Source organism: Sesamum indicum, linkage group LG10 (assembly GCF_026168435.1).
Source record: "Sesamum indicum cultivar Baizhima isolate 11 linkage group LG10, ASM2616843v1, whole genome shotgun sequence".
Lineage (NCBI taxonomy): Eukaryota > Viridiplantae > Streptophyta > Magnoliopsida > Lamiales > Pedaliaceae > Sesamum > Sesamum indicum.
In genome coordinates, this window is record NC_142666.1 from 21488404 (window position 1) to 21512624 (window position 24221).

At 36.2% G+C, this 24221-nt stretch overlaps 3 protein-coding genes, 1 non-coding gene and 1 pseudogene across 7 annotated transcripts; 3 read left to right on the plus strand and 2 right to left on the minus strand.

Moving 5' to 3' along the window:
* Positions 1-144: 144 nt before the first annotated feature.
* On the minus strand, positions 145-12967 carry LOC105178900 (WD40/YVTN repeat and Bromo-WDR9-I-like domain-containing protein). The gene is made up of 25 exons (XM_088885798.1): positions 12656-12967; positions 12362-12439; positions 11314-11665; positions 11062-11216; positions 10665-10904; positions 10080-10189; positions 9907-9984; positions 9724-9830; positions 9542-9636; positions 9350-9465; positions 9017-9120; positions 8862-8939; positions 8653-8731; positions 8363-8531; positions 7793-7863; positions 6437-6517; positions 6278-6348; positions 4673-4769; positions 4540-4599; positions 4181-4235; positions 3686-4077; positions 1654-3501; positions 967-1539; positions 828-886; positions 145-620 (listed from the first exon to the last, which is right to left on the minus strand). The coding sequence occupies exons 3-25, from the start codon at positions 11658-11660 to the stop codon at positions 425-427; spliced, it is 5181 nt and encodes a 1726-aa protein (XP_088741924.1). The 5' UTR covers positions 11661-11665; positions 12362-12439; positions 12656-12967; the 3' UTR covers positions 145-424.
* A 1603-nt stretch (positions 12968-14570) lies between these two features.
* On the plus strand, positions 14571-17810 carry LOC105178899 (antigenic heat-stable protein). Of its 4 annotated transcripts, none has more exons than XM_020699451.2 (4): positions 14617-14757; positions 15388-15484; positions 16588-16703; positions 17218-17810. In XM_020699451.2, exons 2-4 carry the CDS (start codon positions 15479-15481, stop codon positions 17534-17536), a joined length of 441 nt encoding a protein of 146 aa, XP_020555110.1. In that variant the 5' UTR covers positions 14617-14757; positions 15388-15478; the 3' UTR covers positions 17537-17810. The 4 variants fall into 4 exon arrangements, with proteins under 4 accessions (XP_011100776.1, XP_020555110.1, XP_088741764.1 ...); XM_011102475.3 differs by lacking the exon at positions 14617-14757 and adding an exon at positions 14773-15269; XM_011102474.3 differs by lacking the exon at positions 15388-15484 and having other exon boundaries at positions 14571-14757.
* Positions 17811-18127: 317 nt separating this feature from the next.
* On the plus strand, positions 18128-18199 carry TRNAH-GUG (transfer RNA histidin (anticodon GUG)). Its single transcript has one exon. It is a non-coding gene; the product is annotated as a tRNA-His (tRNA).
* A 1632-nt stretch (positions 18200-19831) lies between these two features.
* LOC105178898 (bZIP transcription factor 53 pseudogene) lies at positions 19832-20865 on the plus strand (annotated as a pseudogene).
* Positions 20866-21042: 177 nt separating this feature from the next.
* On the minus strand, positions 21043-23349 carry LOC105178935 (DELLA protein RGL1-like). The gene has a single exon (XM_011102526.2). It carries the CDS (start codon positions 23020-23022, stop codon positions 21514-21516), a length of 1509 nt encoding a protein of 502 aa, XP_011100828.1. The 5' UTR covers positions 23023-23349; the 3' UTR covers positions 21043-21513.
* Between the last annotated feature and the right edge of the window lie 872 nt (positions 23350-24221).

The following is a 24221-nucleotide window of genomic DNA, read 5'->3' on the forward strand; positions in this document are numbered from 1 at the left end:
TACAGCAAGACTGAAAGATTAGTTCAAGAGATAGTGAATTGAAGTGAAAGAAACTGAATCCCAGATCCGAGTCCTACTGCAAACTCAATGTAATGCCCAGATGGTAATAAACTAAACTGAGATTTGATCCAAGATATGAAGAACTGTGTGAATTCCACTTTAAGAAGATTTTGATTGATGCTCTTTAAGCGTTAAGCTATACATGAAAGAATTTCTGCTGGTGATTTCCCACAGCCGTCGGTGAATTTTGGTAATCCTGTACCTCCATTCTATAAAAATCCCTGAAAATAAAATGGCAGGCTACTCTCTACGGTGAAAAATAAAAATCAAAAGCCAAAGAAAAAAGGATTATATACAAGATAACAGGAGCCTTGTGTCAATTAAGATGTAGGCTAATTAGTCTACAAAATTGTGTTCGGTAAAACTATAAGGATGATAGCGTCTTCCTGAACCATTCAGACAAACGTTTCATTTTTGAGGAGAGCTCCACGTTTTTTCCAAAGTATGATTCAGCATTTGACAGCATCACTTCAACATCGTGCCTCATCGCCTCCAGACTTCTGTAGTAGTTATTCTCCAACCTCAACTGAATAACTTCAAGAGACAAGGGAACAGGGAACCTGTAAAATTAAATATAGTTAAAAGCCTGATGACATGTCCAACTTCCATTCAGGGGTTTCACAAAGCACCTAAAATTAGAATCAAGCAACAGAATAAAACAAATAAAATAATATACACCAAGCGCTAGATATTTATTATAGGATAGAGCTTTGTTTAACAGAAAGTACAGAGAAACTCTCAAGACTTGATGATAAGCAAAAACATGCCTGTTAATAAAATTTGTCTTCTGTGAAACTTGCTTCAATTTGTTAACCCCATAGTAATCCTGCAGGAGAAACAACTATCAGACCTGATTTCCAGCTCAAACAATCTGCATTCTTTTACACAGAAGAAATCTTTCTTTACCTGGACTTTGTAACCAGATTGCTCCAACTTGGCTAAAGTATGAATAAGCTTTTCTCTTATATCATCGTCAATATGAGGCTGCTCCCACTGACTACCCGTATCATAAAGTTCCCAGGGACTGTGATGATGTGTTTCAGTGGGATCACTTTTGTACTTTACGACATACCTCTCCCATGGACTGTCTGGAAATTCATGAGATTTAGGCTTCACACTTAAAATTCGACCTTCCCACCAACTCCCATCCTCCTCGCCCTCATTCTTCCACCAGACTTGACATTTATCTCGGGAGGTCCAATTTCTTGCCATAGACGCATCATACCTACTTTTTTCAACAAGAAAATCTGGGAAACCAGTCACTTCTGGCAGAGTCAACTTAAATGATTTCCCCACTACTTCAGACGAAGGATCTACAAATTTAAGTGTCATTTTACAGCAGCTCTCTCCAGAACCTGGATGTGTTGAATACTCAAGGTCTTCAACTCTACAAAATTCCACAGCTCTGATGTTTCGCTTAATAGTTTCCCAAGGACCTAAATTCCTTGAGTTGATGTAACTTATGTACTCCTCATGACCCTGGAGGAAATATAAAGCCAATAAGATGATGTGAGAACTTCAAAAAGAACAAAACTGGAGGGGGAAAAAAAGAGTTATATAAACAAGAGAGATCAACTAAAAGTCTGCATCTACCTGTCGCAAATACACAACTTCATCCCCTCGTTGGGGTATATACCGGGATCCTTCCTCGTGTGCAGACAACATCAACCAGGAGCTTTTTCCAGTTTGATTTGATTTCCTTGGCGGACTACTATTCCGAATATAATTACTTCCTTTTTTGCTTCTTGTGGATCTTAATCGAATAGTGCTCCTTGATGCTGATCTCCATTCTCCACAGGAGTTCTCTTCACCTCTACTCAGAGACTCTTTGTCAACATCAACTGAATTATCTTCTGAATGATCACGGGGTTCCTTAAATATGAAGTTGCTTCCTGACATGTTTAGGTCCCGGGTAGTTGACCTCAAGCGAATAGACCTGGCCCTACGAATCCCTTCTGGCGGAATCTCAATATCTCCATCTCGATTTTGTTTTCCATTGGAAGTACTTGCCTCCATGCTAGCACTGTCGCCTTCTGGATTGTTTCTACCTCTTGAAGGCTTCAACCTTCTATAAACAGCTGTAAACATCCTTTTATTTGAGTCCAACTTTATTGAGTCTTCCAACACGGACCTGGATGGATCTTCGTTCAGCAGACTCTCGGATTCTGGCACTCCATAAAGATCTTTGTTGTCCGAGCATGGTGTTCCGCTGCCTTCAAAGTTTTGTAAATCTAAATTCTTCTCGGTGTTGGGGTTTTCACATACACATTTGGCAGTCTCCTCACCTGGGCACACAATGCTTGGGTTATCATGGTCCTTTGACAGAGTACCAGATCTTATCCTTAACTTTGTCGGGATCTGATAACCATTCTCTTTGGATTTAAAGTTGTTTTCAGCCCCATTTGCGCTGGAAACAGAAGGCACCATCGTACCATTGCAAACCTCGTTAAATTGACTTGAGGTATGATCATCCTGAGCCCGATCCACTTCCAAGTATTCCTCGACATCTTTTTCTCTCTCTAGACTTCCAGGCATACTCGTCCTAAAAGAAGTCTCTTGCTTGTAACCAATTTCTTCCACAATCACTTCTTGATTTTGGAGTCCTGAATCTGGAGACTCAGTTCCATGCTCCTTTGTAAAAGTTGAATCACCATTAGCAGTATTTTCTGCTTTGAGATGCTGATCAAGAACTGAACCGGATCCAACAAGCAAACCTGCTGAGAAAGGTTCCCCAACCTTCAACCTCTTGGAGGTGCGAGTCTTGACTCCTCCCCATGTAATTGAACCATTTTTGCATCCTCCAAGAAGATCCAAGTGACGTTCAACAATAGTGGGCTGCTCTGTCTTGCTTCTTTCCTTGTTATGACCATCAACACCACATTCTTCATTCTTTAGATAAATTTTATCTGTTTCATCAATGTTCTGAGGATTTCCGGATGATGAGCCTGCTTCACATTTTGACCCCAAGGTTTGCTGAGAAACATACTTACTTGAATCACGATTTGGCAATTTCAGAATCAATCTCTTCTTGCTCACAGCATTTGAATGAGACTCAGGATTCCAATGGAGCTGTTCTACACCCACAGAGTAGTCCAGGGATATTTCTTTTCCCTTAGAATTTTCATACCATTCCTTTTGCAAAGATACATCTGATTCTTCACTTGCGAAGCTTGAGTCTTGCAGTGTCGATCCGCTTCCAGATGAATCATCTTCAGAACCATTTATATCTCCATCTGTTGATGTTCCTGTGATTCGAGAGAACAGATGAAGTGCATTTCTAGCAGCAGCCCTCTGTGGCCTTGACTTTGATGACGACTTCATACTCGAGGCTTTTCGACCATTTCGTGATTTTCTATTACGATTTTTCCTAATTAAACTGTCATCACATGTATCCAGATTCTTCCTCTTCACACGCCGTCCAGAAGATGTCATGATCTCCACCTAAAAGATTGAAATAAATATACAGTTAAGATGCCGTACTGACCCACCGGACAATGTCAGTTTAAGCATAACCTTTCAAACACCCCATTCCAAAAACACAAAAAGAAAGAAAAAACAAATGGGAAAACAAAAGAATGACTGCAGAATATCAAGAACAGACACTAACAGAGGAGATCACCATTACCTTCTGCTTTTTTCTCTTTGATCTACGAAGGCCATCTCTGTGGGAGTCCTCAACCTCACTGTTCCCAGAACTGCACTCGGGCTCATCAGAATCAGAACTCACACTTACATGCTCACCTCCAGATGAGTAATCCTCTGTTATGTGATACTCTGAATCATTATCATCACTATGTATCTCAATTTCTGGTTCCCAGTCCATTGCATCAACAAACTCAGGTAGTGGATCAATCAACATATCCAAATCTACTATGGGGAGCATATGATAATCCGGGTCCAAACTGAAATCTACACCAACAGCAAATCTCAGAGATGACGGGCGCCACTCAATTCCAAGAGCTCCCAACCGCCGCTGCTGGTACATACTCTGATAAGGTTCTGGATATGGAATCATCCCTGCAATTGTCAACCAAAAGATCACATGGCGGAAGAACAAGATATCAAAAAAGACTGACAAGTATATTATCATAGGTTCAGCAGATAGAGATCTAAAATGTACCAGAATCACAGAGGAGATCTTGCATATTCCTCCGATAAGGAGCAAGTTGTGTTTCCTGTGTTAATAATACATATGTCATCCCATGATCCGATTCAAGAAGTCTTCAGGAAGTACTGGACTTAAGAATGGAGCTTATATCTAATAATATAATGAAGTCAATAAAGCAATTACGCAAAATGGACTGCACAAAAAGCAAATTGAGGTACCCTGACACCTAAGATAGAAACACTAAGGTAGAAAGCACACAGCGAGAATTCAGTGTACTCAAAACCAGAATGATGACTCTTGTGCATTAATATCAATGAGTCATTGATCCATTATAAAAGAATATGTATTAGCGAGAGCACCAAGAAACCAACCTGGTCAAGGACATTTCCATGTGTGTCTTGAATAAGAGGGCGATAGTCCCCCAAAAAGAACTGTAAACAAGAGCACAACATCAGTAATAAAATTGATTAATAAATAAGCTGAAATGCTATTCCATTACAATACCTGATCGTATTTAGCATCTCTCTGAGATTCACCTTGCCCTGTGTTTAAAATATATAATTGGCCAACATCATCGGAGAGAATAATGGATGTCCCATCTCTGGATGATCAAGAAGACAAATAAGAGATGGCTGCAGATTATTGTAAAGTTCATTATAAAAATACTTCATCAAAAGACAGAATCACATTCTTCATTGTATAGCAAGTCCAGTTTTGATATCCTAAAAGTCTAAGGGTGTGGTTGGTATGTAGAGATGGAGTGGGAATGGAATGAGCATTCCCAAGTCCATTATGCTAGAAGTTTGGGACTACTTATTCCCATGGGAATTCTTATTCCCTTAGATAAGGGATTAGCCATTCCCTCCCTTCAACATGGTATTAGCTATTCCAAGCATGTAGGGAATGGAAGTTTTCTACTTCTTCTTCATTTTTTTTCTTTTTCTTGTATTAATTTAATATTTAGTTTTAGTTGTTATTAAATTTGAGTATTTTTTGTATCTAGTATTAAGAAATAATTATGTATGCATGGTAAGAAAAAAGTGATATTACTTTGATATTTAATATTTTATTAATTCAGAAATTTTCTTTCACTAGGTACTGAATAATTAATGGTAGATGCACTGATTAAATACATTAGTCCATTTGATTGTTCAAATAATTTTTTTTTAATTTAACAGAAAATATTATCTATATGTTTAATGAGTCAATAAACTATTTATTACGTAAATAAATAAGTTATATATATCTTTTCAATAAAATATGAGATGTTTTATAAATTGCTGATAACCTTCTGTAAGTAATTTTGAAATACTATTGTTATATAATTGTATTCATCATATTAAATAAAACATGAATAAATATTTTTTTTTTAAAAAATATTAAAGAACAAATATGTCATAAAAATAATTTTATTTCATTACTAATCATTATTTTCTAATACCAATTATGTTAATGGAATCAACTATGAACTAAGGAATGACAATTTTATTACCTTCTAATTTATTGTGTATATCAATCATAGGAATATTATTCAAATGTGATTCCTTTCCTTTCTTTATTCCATTCGATTCCCACTTAATTCCATTCCTACATACCAATCATGCCCTAAATGCATCTCCTTCAAATTTGAATTTCAAGTGTATGGTATCTCACACTTACCATGTTCTGGCACACAGCAGAGGCAGCAAATGACATAAAGCAAACATGAATAGACGTCAAACTTCCACACAACATTGTAATGGGCATTAGGAGATTATAATGGTCTAACTTCTGTTACTTTCAGAGTTTCTACCAATTTTTACTTGATCAATTCATCATGCTTATCCCAAGACATTTTACACATAACACCACATATTGTACAAATTACCTTATCAATTATGCTTCACAACTTCCGTTGTCATGGAATTTATGAAAAAAATATGCAAATATGAAGATACCTCCTCAATACACTATGCAATGAAGTTTACCCCTACTGCTTGTAAAAAATCTGACATAAATTGAATGAAAAGGCTGACTAAAGAATTATTTTATAGATGACATATGACAAGGAAAAAGAGAGTAACAACAAGAAACAAAAAGAAATTAAGTCTTATTGGAAGAACAACTCACGGTGAAAACTTCCCATCAACCAGCTTGAATGGACCAATTTCATACGTCCGAATTGGTGTACCTTCCCATATCTGCAAATGTAAGGCGGGCAAGTGAAGGTTAGAAGGTATTGCAATAAAATAACCAGTCTGTCAACGGATTAGAAAAATATGAACTCACATCCCAAACTATTGTTTTCCCATCATATCCTGCACTCATGGCTATTCGAGGATTGAAAGGATGCACATCCAGGACATAAGTCTACAAAAAATAAGATTTCACAAAGCAAGCCATAAGCCCGTGAAATTGTATACTAACCTCGAAAAATTAAAAATACACATAAGTCTCTTACATCATACAGTGCAATAAAGGTAGCAGGATTTTTTATAGCACGAGCCATGAGAGAGTCTTCAAATGAGAAATAAAAAATTCTAACAATATGAATGGGACTGAGTGGCAGCTTAAGAAGTCTTCATGTAAAACTAGCAGATAACATCTGAAGAATGGGAAATATACAAGACAACAGCAACAGTTGTCTAATACAACAGAGGCGCATAAGAGTAGAGGTAAGATCTCATTTGCCCAGCTGTCAGCACCCTAACTGGAAGCAGCTATCACTAGACGAGGGTAACGCTGCAAAGACTTTCTGAGAGCCTAAAGGCCTTTTCAGGGGACAAAAGTCTATATTTAACTGCAATTTCAAGAAGGTTCTACCAAAATCCTGTATCCCAGAAAGAGTTTCGGAACAACACCACTAGAATAGAACCACAAGGTTTTACCGTAGAGTTAAAAGAACCCAAGCAAGCACCATCATAGCCATATATTAAAAACAAAAGCAAGCAGTCAATATTGAGAATAATGTTTTCTGCATTCAGGAGCAAAATATTCACTTTAAGACATAATCTCCCTGTTAGAGTTCCAAGAGTTAATAGCCTCTCTAACTTAAAATGAAATGGTGCATCAAGAAGACATTAAAAGTTATACAACTACCACCAAAGGGGCATTATAAAGATCCATGGTTACAAACTCATAATATGTACACATATAGCAGTGCTAGATTAGCTTCCCAGCAGTTAAGGATTTACATATCATGATCAGGAACTAATCTGTTCATTATTGACAATGTAATCAGATTAATACGAAATGTTTCCTCTCCAACAGTTTAAGCTTTTAGATGAGGTGGTTGGTATACATGGTACCAGAGCTAGGCCAAAGAAGAGGGTCCTGGGTTCGAACCCATAATGCTTCTTAAAAAAAAGGTTTTACGTGCAAATAAGGGGTAAGATATTAATATGAAATGATTTTCCTCTCTCAATAAGGTGGTCGTTTGACATCTATAAGTATGAGTTCTCTGCATCATCAGAAAGCAGGTAGTAAATATGGACTGTTGAAAGATCCAATTTGATGCCAAGGTATCCACTCCTTAAGTAATTTCTGGAAACAAAATAAAATTGAGAAGTTCCTATTCACTTGCTTAAAAAATAAAACTAAATAAGCACCAATTGTATTGCCATGAGAAGCATTCAACTAACTTACAGAATCAGTATGACCAGTCAGAGAATGAACTAAGCTACCATCAACAGCATTCCACACGCATATTCTGCAATCTGCAAACAAATGAAACCTAGTGTAAGTATCAAATAACACATTGATAGAAAAGTATCACTCTTTGCTTTGAGTACACACAGGGAAGCAGCTTGTCAGAGAAAACTTGTGGCGACACATCTTAATTAATAAGAAATACCCCAGCCAAGAAAGTTTCTATCTTTCTGAATTCAACCTAATATATATTTCACGTGGAAGTAAGCTTAAACTATTGGACATATGATCAAAAGCAAATAGCATACAGGCAGCACTACTCCATGAACAAATGCAAATAAATGTAGAGACAGGGAAAAGTTTGTTCCGATGAATGTATAATCACAAAGCTAATTCATTCAAATAATTAGCCATAATTTTCATCATAGCGGAAGAGAAAATTCATTGCGTGGTTCCAAAGAATTCAAATCAGACATGCCAAAATTAACATTGCCCAATTGGGCCAACACAAATTTCTGTCGATCCCACCAAATCAATTAGAGATATATATGATTATTAGCAACATACCCATGATAGCTGCAAGAACAAAACGATTGTCCAAGCTCCACGCTATCATATTTACGCCACGAGGGGTGGGAAGAATTCTCTGACGTGGACCTCCTCGAGGGGGTTGAGGTGGCATTGGAGGTGGAGGAACTTTAAGGTGATATGCTCTTATCCACCGTCCCATCTTTCCCTAAGAGAAAATAAGATTCCAAGCCCAAGACGCAGACCACATCAGGTAATAGATCAATAAGCACAGGAAGACAAATGTTCTGCTAAAGAAATTGGTATGCTTGACAAGGACAAAAACTCACATGTGATCTACGTGATCTTGGGATCCAAATGATTGCACTGCCATCACGAGAGCACGTCACTATATTGTCATGATTAAACCTGAAGATCAACCAACATATAGAAATTCTTATTACTGAACAAGTGACTCGCAAACAATTCGAATAAAGACAGGAAAAATACAAGTACTTGTTAATAAACGAAACATAAGATCTGATGATAACAGACAAACCACGTATTTTTGAATTTTGGTAAAGCATCCTCCTTTGAGGCATCAGTGGAGAAAAAACGGGCGGCCACTGCACAGCCACTGCATTCCAGCAGAGCAAAACATATGAGCACATAAAACTCAAATCCGAACAGGAAAAAAAATCAACTCGGACAAACCTGAATTGCACATAATTCACATCATTCTCATGACCAGCTAAAATGTCTATCTCATGATTAGGTTGCTCTGAATCATCCGTGCTGGACTTACAAGCATTCCAAACCTGAATAAGATGCACACACCACAAGACAAAAAGATATTATATTGCACAAGGACAATGGGTAGAAAGAGCATGCAATACCAATAACAATTTTAGCTTGTATTCAGATTTGTATTCATTATAAAATATCCCCAAAGTTGATAGTATTTATTATGTTGCAGGAAATGTTTATGTGAGAACACATGAATTTGATAAGAACAGAACATAAGTTAACTCAGAAAATGGACTGTACCCTGGCAAGAGTGTCCGAGCTGCCAGTGACAAAAACAGTTCCGCTAGCATTAAATGCACAGCAGAAAATCTGGTGGGTCTGTTGATTGGTGCTGGATGAGGGTACATTATTCCTCCCTAAAGCATTGAAATTTCTCCATATGAAATATTAAAAAATTGACAAGAAAATAATTCAATAGAACCAGCAACCAACCAGCTACAGAATCAGAAGGTTTGGGTACATATATTCGTGGACTGAACTGGGAATATCTAGCATCCCAAATTCGACAAGTTCCATCATCAGAGGATCTGCAATAGATGATATATCTCAATCACCAAGTGGTACTAGAATTTAAGTCGACCAAGCAACATGATTAACCAAAGAATAAGACTCACGACAAAAGTTGATAAAAAGCGCCTGGTCTAGGACTGAAAGCAATAGCCGTGACAGCTCCTGTATGACCTCTCAATACAGAGATCGGTAACCCATCAGGTAGGCGCCACTGTCATTAAGAAAAATGGTTACTCATATACTCAATCAGGGAAATAAAGAGAAAGAATTGCTTTCAGGAATCTTACAACTCGGATTACGCAGTCGTTTGAAGCAGAAGCCACTAAAGTGTTGTTGAAGTTAACAGCCAGGTCAGTGATGTCACCCTTGACGCAAAATATTGACAGATTTAGACAAATGAACCAAGAAAAGAAAGAGAAATGGGCACGCCTCAAGACAATTAATATGATATGTTACTCACTTCATGTCCTCGGCAGCTGGCCAAGCAATAAGCAGTTTCCATCGACCAAATTTTAACAAGACGATCATCAGAACCAGTAATGACATATCTCCCAGAACGATCAAATATGGCTGCACCCAAGCAAATGTTTTAGATTGATATCTAATATCACTGCTCACAAATGGATTACATCTCGAGACATGAATCAATGCTTTAAAAGCATGTATATATAAAATAAAATTTCACCACTGCTGAAGCAATCAAATGCAGGCTGAGCGAAGATGTAATAACAGAAACTACCATTAATTCTTTCAATTCAACATTGAGAAGAACCCTCTTAATATATATTGCAAGATCATCATTTCTAAAAAGGAAGCTTTTGATTCCATAGTGCGTTGGTTACATGCAGAAATCAAAGAAATATAAAGAAAACGAAAAGGCAAAAGTTACTCAGTTCAAGCCCAAAATAGCACGGAAATATGCTTCTACCAAGTACCAACATGATCCTAATCCATGATACTAGAAAAACATAAAAAGACCATCTAAGTATGAACATAAATGTTTACTTGCAATGTTAAAGGAGAAATACATATAAGTGTATGTTACCGCAATAAACAGCATTACGATGTCCTCTGACTCTTTTAATATTCTGCATCTTCTGTACCATAGTTGATGGTTTTGCAATGGCATAACAAGCAGCACGAGTAGATGGCGCACGGTGATGTCTAGAAAAACCACCACCAATTTCCCTTAAACTTAATCCACGCACTTGATCTGCCAGTCTGTGAGGCCAGCGCATGTAGCGTGGGGGATGTCTATCTTTGTGGTCCCTCTCATTTTGATCACCTTGAGCAAGAGAGAGCTATCAGAAACTTCCAGAGGAACTAACTTAAAACACGGATAAATCAGGAATGGGTAATATCTATTCAATCTACTTTTAAGTTGTAGACAGTAGCATACAGGCCAGAAGAGAGAAATATATCTTCTAACTAATATTACATACTGGCCAGAAGAGAAAAAGATCCAGTTCCCAAGAGAGTTGGAACAGTAGCTGCATTCAGTACATTTCCACCAGTCAAGCCTCGTGAAGGAGCAGTTGCACCTAGCATTAATTGCTTCAGAAGCTTTACCAGGTGATCTTTTTCAACATGGGGATGCCTATGAACAAGTCAAATTGTATTACCAAACAATGACAGTCCAATCAAAGAAGAAAATGAAAGTATGGGTAAGAAGTAGTAATAATCCCTGCCTTTACCTTTCCACCAGCTTATTGTAACTTAAGGGGAAAGATATGCCGTCATCATTTTCATCTCCACTGTGCATGCCACTACGTGAATACCATGCATGATACCTTCTAGGTAAAAGTTGGTGCTCCAGAAGTTCATTCCAGAACTGTCCATATGTCCTGTGGCACGGTCCAGCTGAGAGAAAATGCATAATAAGAAAATATACCTCCCTGAGGTCAATATCAACATCAGCTTCGGTAGGCCTTTTTTGCACATTTGCTTCATTGGCTTTCCCATTCTCCTTACTAGAGAAAGTCAAAGATTTAATATTGACCGGAGTTGCATTGCCAGTGCTAGAGTATTTCCGAAGAGCCATATAACCTGAACAGTTTGATACATTACAGTTAACAAAATATTCCTTCAGAAGGATAGGATAATCTACAAATATTTAGATTTGAGAAAATTTTCAAATATGCACCAAAATTAGTAATGTACTAACTTCAAAGTAGCATCATGCATCCCCATGCTAAGAACTTCAAAGCTAAGATTAACTCCATAGTAGCTAACCAAAGAGAGGTAATCCATAATCCCAGTAAATATAAGAGGTATCAGCAGAAACAAAATCTTCAATGGTAATATACTACCAAAACTGAAAATGATAAAGAGAAGGCAGAGCTCCAAGCTAAACAACACGAAATAATACCACAAAAATATCCTATATGGCAGGAACATTTGCCAAACCAAATATAGCTCACAGTTCATAATCCTCCAACCCCAACGGAGAGTTAAAGAATAAACCCAAAACAACCTAAAATAAATTTCTCAAATTGGTTCATTGACCACATTCATGAATCTACACTACAGAGGCTCTCGATCAAAGCAACATAAACCAAGAAACACTTACATCAACACGAATGCAAAGCCACTTTGAAATTGTATAACCAAAATTACACATTCCAAATGAATAACTATGATTGTTTAAAGATTGCAAACATATAAATAAATCAAAAGAACAACACTAAAACTTAAAATATCCCAAGACTCCAAAGGTTTCGAAGTAAAAAGAAATGTACATACCGTTCGAGTTCTCTGACCACGCCAACCCAAGACTTTAAATTCCAAAACCCTGACAAAACATCTCCCATGCGCATCACACTGTAGCATTGAGAAACAAAACCCTAAAATTTTAGTTCTCCACACTTCATACTGCCACAAAACAAATAAATATACAATAATAACACAAGAAAAATCAGGCAATTTAAGATCTAATCTACAGCATGCAATAAAACCCACAAAATTCTGGACACTAAGAACGTGGGAAACTGAAGCGCCCCCCTTTCTCTAGGGCTTCTAAAAAAATTATATATTTACCTGTAACGCAGTGCTGCAAGCGAGGGAACAATGGAGTTTGCAACTGAGGCAAAGAGGAGAATGGGGATCGAATTTAACAAAATTTTGGGAAATAAAGTATAATTTAATATCTTATTCTACATGAAATTTAAAAGGGGTAAAGAAATAACAAGAAAACGAGAGAATTGAGGTTGAATTTAACTAATTATCATTAGATATATTGGAGGGAGCTCTGAGTTTTTGCATACACACTGTAGTTCGGTTTTTGTAGGAGAGAGAGAGTTGGAGAGAATTGTAGAGAGAAGCGAAACGATGCGTTTCTTCTTCTTTTTTTGGGTTTATATATCTTTACGCCCACTCTTCCAAAAGAGATACCTTGAGTTTGGAAATATTTGAAGATTTGGGTTTTTGCATTTCAGTCCTTAACGTTTTCTTAAATTACATTTCAATCATGGGATTTTTTTAGTTGGTATTTGGAACCACTTGTGAGCTACACAACTAAAACATCTTGTAAGATTTTCGAAAATTTATAAAATATTAATTATATTTTTCAAGAATGAATTTATACAATTCAAAAATAAAATGTTATGGGTCCATAATTTTTAAAATAATTTAAAATCTGAGAACTTTTATTACAATTTTAATGAATTTCTTAAGTTTGGTTATATTAATTATAAATTTGTAGCCAAACACACATTATTAAATAGATTAGCTTGAAATTCCCTTATCTTTGTAAAGAATCAAAATAATATGAATTAGAAGCTTTAGGCCATCATTATTTATTATATATTGATTTTTTTATCTCTTTGTAAAATTAAATTTTATTAATAATTTGATTGAGTTGACGTCACTTTCCTTTTAAACGAAGAGAGTCTTGAATTTAAAATTGAGTTGTCTTCTAATTCCACCCTCACTGTACTAAAAAATAAAATAAAAGGCGAATAGCAATTTATCCCCCTGTGATATTGTTAATGAGTACATTACTCCCTTCTGAAAAAAAAATAGTAAAATACCTCTTATACTTTTTAAAATGAAATAATTTACCTTTTTATACCAGGAGGTAAATGTTAAAATTCATAGAAAGGTAATTTGTTGTATTTTAAAAAATATATGGAGGTAAATCGCTATTTATTTTTTCATAAGGGGATAAATTGCTCATTTACGATATCATAAGGGGGTTGTTTACATTTTTCCTTAAGAATAAATAAGTAAAATTTCATATTTCTTATAATTCTTTAATTATTCCCGCGAATTGCATGCAATTATTACTGTTATTATTATTATTTTCTTTTTTGTATTTCCCACTTTATCTTTGAGGCAATATTAATTGAAATCTTTTAAGTACGTACTGCACATTACTTCAACAAATATATAGGAGACACCGTTGTCTAATATTTACACAATAATTACTACATCTTTAAAAGATAATAAATTTAAATTTCCAACAACTTAAATAATACTCTATACAACAATATAAACACAACAAAAAATTGATCAAACCTATCTTTTATGTGTACTAGAACTGATAATTGATACATCAGACTTGCTACAATATTTGTGTTTATATGAAGGTGAAAATATAAGTTGAGATTTATTAAGTCATTGTCGTCGCGTTCAATTCAAACATTGAATATAATTAATTATTAAATTACTTTATTGTATTATTTAATTTATGTTTTTGCATTTTGAGTGAAAATACTAGTTCAATTGTCGTTTTTTTAAACAAATAACTAACACATTTTAATTTTCTTTTGGTACAATTTAACTCATTTTCAAATCAATATGCAAACCAACTATTTTATAATCCAATTGCTCATGGACCCGGCCAGACCCGACCCGCTACTCCACCACATTGACTTGACCCAACAGACACATTTGCCGCCTTTACGGTTACGACGTCGTATGCTACTAAATCTTATTATATTACTCCCATTTAGTATCTCCAAACTCAGTTGAATTCAACGAAAACTCAGAAAATCAGAACGAAAATTCAGAAAACCCAGAGAGGAGTGTACGAGATGGGATCGCCTGTGATAAGCCCAGAGGATGTACTGGAAATTCTCATGAATGACGGCACAATCGACGCCATCCGGTTGAAAATAATAAATCAGCTCAAAGCCAATGTGAGTTCTTCTGCATGTAATTTATTTTTGTCTTTAAGATTGTATATAGTTTTTAATTTTTCATTTGTTTCCTTCAAATATACTTTCTCTTTTGACGAATTATGTTTCGCCAGTGATTTTTCTATGAGTATATTCCTCCACTGATATACTCCGTCGCTTTCCTTTTTGGTGAATCCTATGGAATTTAGATTTTTTTTTTTCTTTTTGTGATTTGAGGAACTAATTTTGGAGGCAACGATTATCCGTATAGATATGCAGCTTCTAGTGCATGACCTCTGTTTTCTTAGAGGTTTCCTTTTCCCCACCTTTTTTTGGTGAGTCCTAAGAATTTCGGATGGAATTCTTGTGGACTTGATGTGATTATACCTGCCGGGATATGTTGAGAGTAGCTTTTGTTGTTGCTGCTGGGGGGCTTTTTTCTTTTTGAAGTTCAGGTAGTTCAGATGGAACTTGATGGTGCATCTGCATGCTCGGTGAAGTTATTGCAAGGGATGATTGCATATAATTTTTTGGTGGGTTTTTATGGCATTGAAATATTTTGCACATTTTGGTATAAAAATGTGGGCTTTATATGTTTAAATTTAACTGCTTTGGCGATATTATGCCTAAGTTCAGTAATGCTCCATGCAGTTTATGGCAGTTGTAGGTGATTTCGTTGCTAAGGATTGATCTATTCACAACGTGCTGATAGTTCGTCGAAAGATTTGGATGCGCAGCATTGATGCATGTAAACTTTTGAGCACGTGTAACGAGTGATATGCATCATTCTGTTGGTCCCTTTGTGTGGTGTTGTTTTTATTATTTTTTGCTTTCAAGTAAGAGAATCTAGATTTGATTTTATCATTTCTTCTGTAGAAGGGATCATATCTTTCAGTTTATTACAATTTTCTGCCTTCATCGTCATCCTCAAGATGGGAAGGAAATCACTAGAAGTGTGGCATTTTATCTTTCTTTTCTCTCATGTTTTTCTGCTTTCCCCACTTCTCGAAATGGGAAGAAATCAATTTGAGTATCACTTTGTTAGAATGATTCTTTAGTTACCTGAATCTTGAGTGGCATGACCTTGCTGTTTATGTGAGGTTTGGGTAATGCTTTACGGTGTCCACAAGAATTACGAATGCAAAGAGAGTAATTTGGTTGCTTGAATTTCCCTATGGGTCCCATCAAGGTCCTCCAACCTTTCCCAACCAAAATAATTTCTTGTCATAATAATGTTGCTAGCATATAAATTGCTATAATTTGAGAAGGAAAAGGGTGCGGTTCGTGAGTTGGTATGTCCTATGACATATTAGGGTTATAATGAAAAACTTGAAAAGAGAAAGAGAAAGTAGACAGGTAATAACGTGATTTAGCCCTTTTGCCTTCCTTCACCTATAGAGTGAGGCCATTTGGCTCACATTAGTAAACAACATGCCAAAGGGCTTTCCATCTTAAGTTTGAATTACAGTCACCACTAGCGTATATGTGGTGGACATATAAACAACTAGAGGAGGAATTAACCATCTTATGTCATAAAAAAAGCCACATATACTTCCATAATTTGTGTACAATTTTGTAAAAATCATCTTATAAATTATCGGATCTTGTGCTGTGGTCCTCAACACTATGCTTGGTGATGATTAACAATATCTTTGACATGTCTTTATGTTGCTACCTTTTCCTCTTAAAAAACCTTTTCATTTGTGTGTTTTGATGCTCATGTAATCATGTTTCTAGAAAGTTTGGTTATTTTGTGCATGAATTTAGAAATGAATGGCTTTTTCTAAGTTGACTTGTGAAGTATGGATTAGTAGTAGAAGCAAAGAAAATAATGGCTTGTATGTTTTGCAGGAGGAGTTGAAGAGTAATACCATTAAAATGGTGGAGCAGAGTAAGGTTCTCAATACTCCTGGTGCTGAAAAACAGACAAAGCGAGAGTTGTTTGATGCACTTCGACAAGAGCTTGAGTAAGTGATTACTGCTCTTTTCTCGTTTTTTGTAGGATTATGCTTGTGAGAAGAGTGATTACACTATTTGCGAGATGCATATGTTATTATGAAGTGTCCATGGTGTTGCTTTCTGTTTGTTGGTCCACTAGGTGTGGTTGCTGTGTATCTGATTTATTTGTTAACTATAGTTTTATGATAGGTGCTAGGTGCAATTAGTCATGCAGTTGTTCATTGCTCAAACTAAAGCCAAAAATCTTCGTTGTCCAGTTCCTTTGTTTTTCTTGTTTATCCATCTTTTGTATCAGGTGTATTATGTGGGCTTGCATGTGAGTTCATCTACTTCCTGGCTCTTGCTAATTTTATCCTGTCATACTTCTGTGGATTTGTTGAGCTTGTGATGTCCAGATTCAGCATGTTGCTTTATTTATGTTGATGAGACAGTAGCATATACAAACTTGCATATCTCATTGCCTATTCATTGGAAACCAGAACACAAAATAGAAGAGTTGATGTGGTTGGCAAATATATGCAGAACTCCTGTACTTGAGAAGGCTTCCATATCAGTTTGGGAGTTAATCTTGGATCAGAATGGTTTGGGGAAGGAGATCAGTGACACTGTTGAGAGAGTCTTTTGTCAACTGAGTGGCCGTGAACCTCCACTGCTTCCTAAAATGAGCAGTGAAACCCAGCCAGAGAAAGAAAAGGAGGTTGCTCCCTCGACCTCGTCCAAGAAAAGAAGTTTTAACGACATGAGCAAGGACGATGCAGATGGAGTTGCACAAGAATCAGGCAATGGACCGCTGGTGCCTGAGAATATTACTGCAGTGTCGTCACCCAATCCCAGAAAATAGGATGTACTTTATTATCCATTGATCTGGCTAACTTGCTTCTTTCATTAAACCACCAGGCACAAACTCAAAGAGTGCTCTTAAAGGAAGAAATGTCATGACACAATTCTTCTAGAGAAGCAATAACCCGACACTCGAGGCTTTCTTTTTCAGTGTTGTGTTATGTATATTCATTAGAGTTGTTATTGTTAAGCCCTTGTTTGCTGTTCGCTAATTAGGACAGTATTGTAAGATGACTCCAATTTATTTATTTATATTTTCCAATGAATTAGTTGCACTGATGTTGCTTGGATCGATTTGAAGGAATTGGTTGAGGAACTATGCGAGGTAGAAACTCAAGGATGGTTTGATTAACAGGAGGAGTTGCATTACTTCTGACTCACGGATTTGTAAATTTCCTGAGGCAGTAATGCCTTTTTCACCGTGTCTTTTGGCTTCCTCACTTATATGTAGGTAAAACTTGGAGTCATTAGATAGTTACAGCAAAGCTTCCGGCAGGCCCAAATTCTGTCCAGGGTCGTTGAGTGAGTACCTTCGTAGTTAATGTGGTTATTGATGTTGATTAATACTTAATTAGCATAATCTTTCAACCAAGTGGCTGTAGTTTAGTGGTAAGAATTCCACGTTGTGGCCGTGGAGACCTGGGCTCGAATCCCAGCAGCCACAACAAGTCTTTTTCTTTTGCGTCATTTACTTATTAAACTCTTTTTAGGCTTAAAAATTTCAATACCGATAAAGAGAGGTAAAAAGCTGAGGCCATGGATTTGTGCATGTTACTAGAGTTATTTACATCATCCCATTTTTAGTTACCTTTTTATCTCTCAAATTAAATATGAATGGCACTGGCGTCCGCCAACATTGACCTATGCCTACCGCTACCCCCAATCTTGAGGGTGAGGGTGAGGTAGCCAATTTGTTGTTTTCTTGCTCTCTACATACTTTTCCTAATTGGAAACGTAACCTTATTATCAATTATTATTTTGTAGTGACAAATGACTACAAGTTCTTCAAGATTATAATTTGAATTATATTTGGCCGAATTAAAATTAATTATATGACAGTGCAGTATACTTATTGTATAATATGATAAATATATCACATTTATTTTATAATTTATTTAATTCTTTCAAACTTGATTTTAATGAGAATTTTTCAAGTTCATAATTATTTCAATACCTATAATACGAACTTCTTCAGAATAATTAAATTGAAGTTCACCTGTCAAGAATGGTCCATTTATGCTTATGACCCATGGGAGAAAACGACAACAAAAATGAAAAAGACTAGTAATTGTGGGTGTTTTACTTTTTTTTTTTTTAATAAAAATCAACATAGAACTATTTTTTTTTTAATTGAAGAAATTGATGGGTTAATTCAAATTTTGTTTAAAGATGGCGAACGGATAAGACAAACAATCCAAATTAATTACAACGGGACGGTTTTCAACTTTAGGAAAAATGGAGCTTTTAATTACTATGTGTGGCTGCTACTAACCTTTTTCACATATATTACATTGAAAAGGAGGAAAATTGTTTAGACATTAATACTCAATTTCGTGACCCCACTTGTCTGCCATGCCCATCAACTTTTTCACAAACAATTAATATCAATATCAGTGAGCAATCAATGTAGAAATTTAAAAAAAAAAAGAAAAAAGAAAAACCATTGTAATTATTTTTTAAAAAGAATTCAATTGTAAATATTTAATTATACTGTACAAATAGTAAAAATAGTTGCCCATCTCTGAAGTTCTGTTTGTTTATGTTTTTATTTTAAATTTCTAGTAATAAAGATGTGTTTTGTATAAATTTTTGTGTGAAATGAAAATATATGTGAAATATTTAATTAGATTGTGGTGTCAAAATTTTTTTTCAATATAGATACATATAAACAAATATGTCACTTTAATTACTATTTCAAAATTTTAAAATGAAAATATAAACATAAAGTTGTGGCCGCTCGGCCATTTATTTTGAACTCAAGGTATTATATTTATAATGTGGTTGGTTCAGATATGTCGAAGATTAATTTTGACTGAAATTTCCCTTGAACTCAATCATGAAGGTGAGTATTTTTATTTTTATTTTATTTCAGAAAAATGATTAATAGATTATAATCTGTGGGAGAGTTGAACATTAAGAGGGCATGATAAAGATAAAACTGTGTTGCTTCACTTTTTGAAATTTATTAAAACCTTATCCATATTCAGGAGTCTATATTCCACTGGATTACATAAAGAAAGTGTCTATTGGTGTGCTATCATTATCCATATATTTGTCCACCATTTCTCTCCAAATGTATGCTCTTGGAAGATTCCTTCAACTTGTGGAATTCTCCCATTTTCTCATCCATAATATTTCCTTATATATACTCCAAAGGATAACTACAAACTCCTTCACATTTCAAGAATCAAATCCCACTTGGCCCTTTGCATTTATTTGGTTCAAGAGTTTGAAATTTTGTCATCATTTTTTGCTGATGAAAGCAATGATTTCCATGCAAGAGTCATTACTTTTGCTTAATTCATCTTGTTTTTGACATGAGTAGTGTCTTTATAGTACTTCTGTGTAGAATTAGGCTTGTTCAATCATTCTCAGTTGTTTTTCTGTACTGGTTTTATGTTTTTTCTTGATCCCTTTTCAGTACTCATATCTTTTTATCATTAATCTGCAACAAAAGAAGGAAAAACAAAACAATCTCCAGAGCCAGAAACTGAAGAGAAATGTCATCAAGAAAGCTTAAATGCAACTCAAGTTCTTCGGAAGATGACGAAAACCGGTATGCAAAGATCACAGATGAGAAGAAGAGGAAGAGGATGATATCCAACCGAGAATCAGCACGGCGGTCGAGGTTGAAGAAGGAGCAGCACATTAAGGATTTGAATGATCAAGTCACATATTTCAGGACCAGAAGCAGTGAAACGGTCCAGAAGATCAACGAGATCGAAAGACGGTACATGGCCGTTGAATCAGAGAACAGGATCCTCAGAATGCAAGCTGAGGAGCTGAAAAAGAGGCTGGAATTGATGGAAGAAGTGCTGGTTTCTTATCGGAGTTCTGGCAGTCATGATGTGTTTGATGAAATGGGAAGCAGTGATGAATTTTCTGTAATGGAATATTTGCAAGATCCTTTGCTAAAACCATGGCTGCAGCCTACTTTTCAGTCTCAGACTGTTGATGGGATTTACCAGTTTTGAAGAATGTTCAGTGTGTTGTGTGTGTGTGTGGATATGCATGCATGTCCATGGCAGATTAAGTGCATGTCGTTGCACTTGATTGTATATATTGTAAATGTTAAGTTTCTTTTTATTCAGTCCTGTTTAAGGTTAGAAATCCTTTGTTTCCACTCATTTGGAGGATGCATTAAGGGCCATACACTTGGAAACATGTTTGTTTTTCTCTATAGTCATGGAGGTTTTCTATCCAACTCAATAGGAAAAATGTACCTTGAAAATCTTTAATCCAAACACATCTTCATTTCTCCGCATAATCATGATAGAGGGTCCTCACCACACAATTGGATTTATCTCATTTTCACCAAAACGAAAACGAATTCTTGAAAATGAAATGAAAACACAGCCTAAGATGTTCCTATCTTAGTGTATTGAAAGTATTGGAATTTCAAGCTCTCTGTGGAGCTTTTTATCGTTTTGTGAACAATAAGACAAATTCATTGTCATAAGCTGAAACAAAGAGAACTTGCAATCTGGGTCAACCATGTGATTTCAGACATACACAAGCATAAAAATGAATTCTTCAGGTTGTAAACCAACAAGAAACTATCACTAGGTAAGCTGTAGTTGCTTCTGCTGAAACGAAAATGCTATTGCTGCAAAACAGTAATCTTATTACCAGAAAGACCGCGAGAATTTGGTATATCGTATATAGATGGTGACATTATTCTCTCAGTTATTATATCCATCCAGGTACAGAAACAGTGACGAATTCAGTACTCTTTCCTCCATAATCTCTCTCTATATTTCAGTCTTTGTGGAACTTCCAAGCAGACACAGATCGTAATGGGATCTCGTTCCATCCGAGAAGCATACATTTGCCGTTCATACTCAGAGTGCAAGACTTCCAGCAAGGTGATTCTCTGACCAGAAAGCTTGCTTGGTCCATAGATGGCTGGCTCAGCTCCATTTCCACAATACCGAATTTGGCAAAATATTCCCTCCAGAAGTTGATCTTACGACATCGCCTAAAACTCCCATCATCCTCACTCATAGCGCTGTTTTTTATGATCTCCTGAAAGTAGACTTTCTCGATTATCTCCCTGCACTGGTTGTCCTGTTCCAGGCAATCCTCGAGGCAATCAAACATTGCACTACAGAGAAAGAGTGCCTCATGAAACCGGGGGACGAAGGCTGATGCACATACATTTGCCTCAATTTCATTGACGACCATCAGTTGAGGATTCAGGTTCTTGACCCATCCTATTAAAGCTTCTATGTTGTTAGGAGAAGCCGCTAAAGCAGTGAGACAGAACTCCATGTAAACAGCCACTACTTCACCAGCCTCTAATTCGAACTGATCTTGCTTGAACTCGTGCATTTCTGAGTTCACTATTTTAAATATAAGGGGCACATTCATGGACTCTGCAAAAGAAGACAGCATCTCAACTCTTTCTTCGACATTGTCTTTTGGTGTACAAACCACAGTGATCTTGAGCTGCTCCACTGGGAAATTTTTTCGATTAGCAAGAGAATGCACGATGATCATCCAGTGCGAACCGAGTTTGGTTCCGATATCAATAACATGAATTTTTTCAGCTGATGCCAGACTGTCCAAAATCGTTTGAATTGCAGTGAAGTGTGTGATTTGAGTGAAGGGGAGGAGTTGTTCACTTGTAAAGATAGCAGCTTTTAGATCCGCTAGTGCTTGTTCCACGTCGACTTCTACTACTTCTTTCTCCAGATCAAATTTTCCATTTTCCATGTCAATTCTTTCTTGTAAATCTCGAACAAACCAAGTGACGACTCTCTCAATAGGATGATCAGCATGAGAAGCTGAAAGTAAGAAGATGAGCAATTTTTCAGCTTCATCATACTGTTGGTTGGAGAACTTTTCCGCAGCATCAAGAAGACACAACACGTGCTTCAAATGCTTTGCATGCTTGTGAGTTACACCAGAATCAAATGCAGAAGCGTTTCCAAGAGTGGAAGAGTCACTTGTGATCCGAGACCTGGACTTAATTAGTTCCGTTGTTGCCATTCTCATGATGCTTACAGCAGATAATACTTGACAATTTGAGGCACTGCCGCCCGTTTCTGAAATTTGACAGTCTCTTCGCGCCGTTTCAAAATGCTTGGGCTGTCTCAGCCCACAACGTTTACCGCTTCTCAAACGCTTCATTTGGCTCCCATACTTGATCAGAATTTCAAATGGAGCCTGCAAATTGCATGGATCTCCTTTCTTAGCTTCAGCATCATATGAGAGTGTAAGTGGAAGCTCATTGTCCTGAATGGCTTCATCAGAGCGCGGTGCCATCCTTTCCAGAATGCTGATACTTAGGAGAGCGTTTAATGAAAACTGAGGAAAAAGACAGAAACACAAAACAAGGATCCTCGAGAGGAGATTCTATTAATATGAAGAGAAGTTTCCATCATTTGGTGAGTGGATTAGCTGTATCTGGCATTGAATGAAGGGAGACTACAACCTTTTCTATTAAAGCTTTCTTTCGCTGCCGATATCCTCTCACAGATAAGACTTTGATCCTTTACCAGACGCCAAAAGCAAGACAAATTCCTGTCCGGATGCGAGCAGGACGATCAATGATCTGGCAGCCGCCTCATTAGCGAAAAGAGCATTTGTCCAACAACGTTAAGCCGTAAAAAATATATGATCAACTGCAAAGTCTAAGGAAATAAAACTAGTTATTGTAAACAGAACCTTGTTATTTTGTACACCAGCTAGTTACCACGTTGTATATTCCTTGGATATTGACATAAAGTTTTGTTAACTAATGGATCAGAGAAAATCATGATAGGTGCACAACAATAAACAAGAAAGAGCACTGTAATTGTCATGTATGACAAAAAAACGAATTTAAGAATGAGACACTGAGAATCTTGGCCAATTCAACTGACACTATTGGAAAACCATGTTTGCTCAAATTGTTAGAGTGTTGCTTTTAGTTAAGGTTCAGGCAAGCTCTTTTACAGGGCTTGTCTTAGAGGCATATGGTAACACTGTGAACACAGAAACTCGCTTCACAGTTCCCCCGACGTATATTAATCATTTTTATATTAAGAAGAGATATAGCTTTTGTTCAAGGCGGGGGAAGAAGCATCTTGTTATGCTTTTCTCTCATCTAGCAAACTTAGAAGATCTATCAGATGTATGATTTATTCGATTGAGACAACAAATGACCATAGCTCCTTTGGTTTCATTTTTAACTTGTTTTGATGTTTTTTATGGAGATAGAGAGAGAAAAACAAAAATAAACAAGTATGTGTTAGAGATAGTGTGTATGTTTGGATTTGTTTTTGGAGATAATATAAAATAAGTATGGAATATTTGATGTTGTTTAGTATGAGACAAAAACTATTGTTCATTATCAAATCATGTCCCTTTTATTTATATTTATATATATGTATGAATATGTATACCACACACATAGAAAAATCTTGGACAGGCACTGTTTTTCTCTATAAACTAATCTGTCCCTGGTTTATACCAAACCTCTG

What these genes read in the sequence shown, in the direction of transcription:
- LOC105178900 (XM_088885798.1), bottom strand. Translation starts at nt 11,660, where the DNA reads ATGGCTCTTCGGAAATACTCTAGCACTGGCAATGCAACTCCGGTCAAT. An exon ending in ACCTTCTGATTCTGTAGCTG is followed by an intron (nt 9,466 to 9,541) that starts GTTGGTTGCTGG and finishes TCAATGCTTTAG; the next exon opens with GGAGGAATAATGTACCCTCA. An exon ending in AAGTTGTGTATTTGCGACAG is followed by an intron (nt 1,540 to 1,653) that starts GTAGATGCAGAC and finishes TATTTCCTCCAG; the next exon opens with GGTCATGAGGAGTACATAAG.
- LOC105178899 (XM_011102474.3), top strand. Translation starts at nt 14,653, where the DNA reads ATGGGATCGCCTGTGATAAGCCCAGAGGATGTACTGGAAATTCTCATG. An exon ending in TAAATCAGCTCAAAGCCAAT is followed by an intron (nt 14,758 to 16,587) that starts GTGAGTTCTTCT and finishes TATGTTTTGCAG; the next exon opens with GAGGAGTTGAAGAGTAATAC. An exon ending in GCACTTCGACAAGAGCTTGA is followed by an intron (nt 16,704 to 17,217) that starts GTAAGTGATTAC and finishes AAATATATGCAG; the next exon opens with AACTCCTGTACTTGAGAAGG.
- LOC105178935 (XM_011102526.2), bottom strand. Translation starts at nt 23,022, where the DNA reads ATGGCACCGCGCTCTGATGAAGCCATTCAGGACAATGAGCTTCCACTT.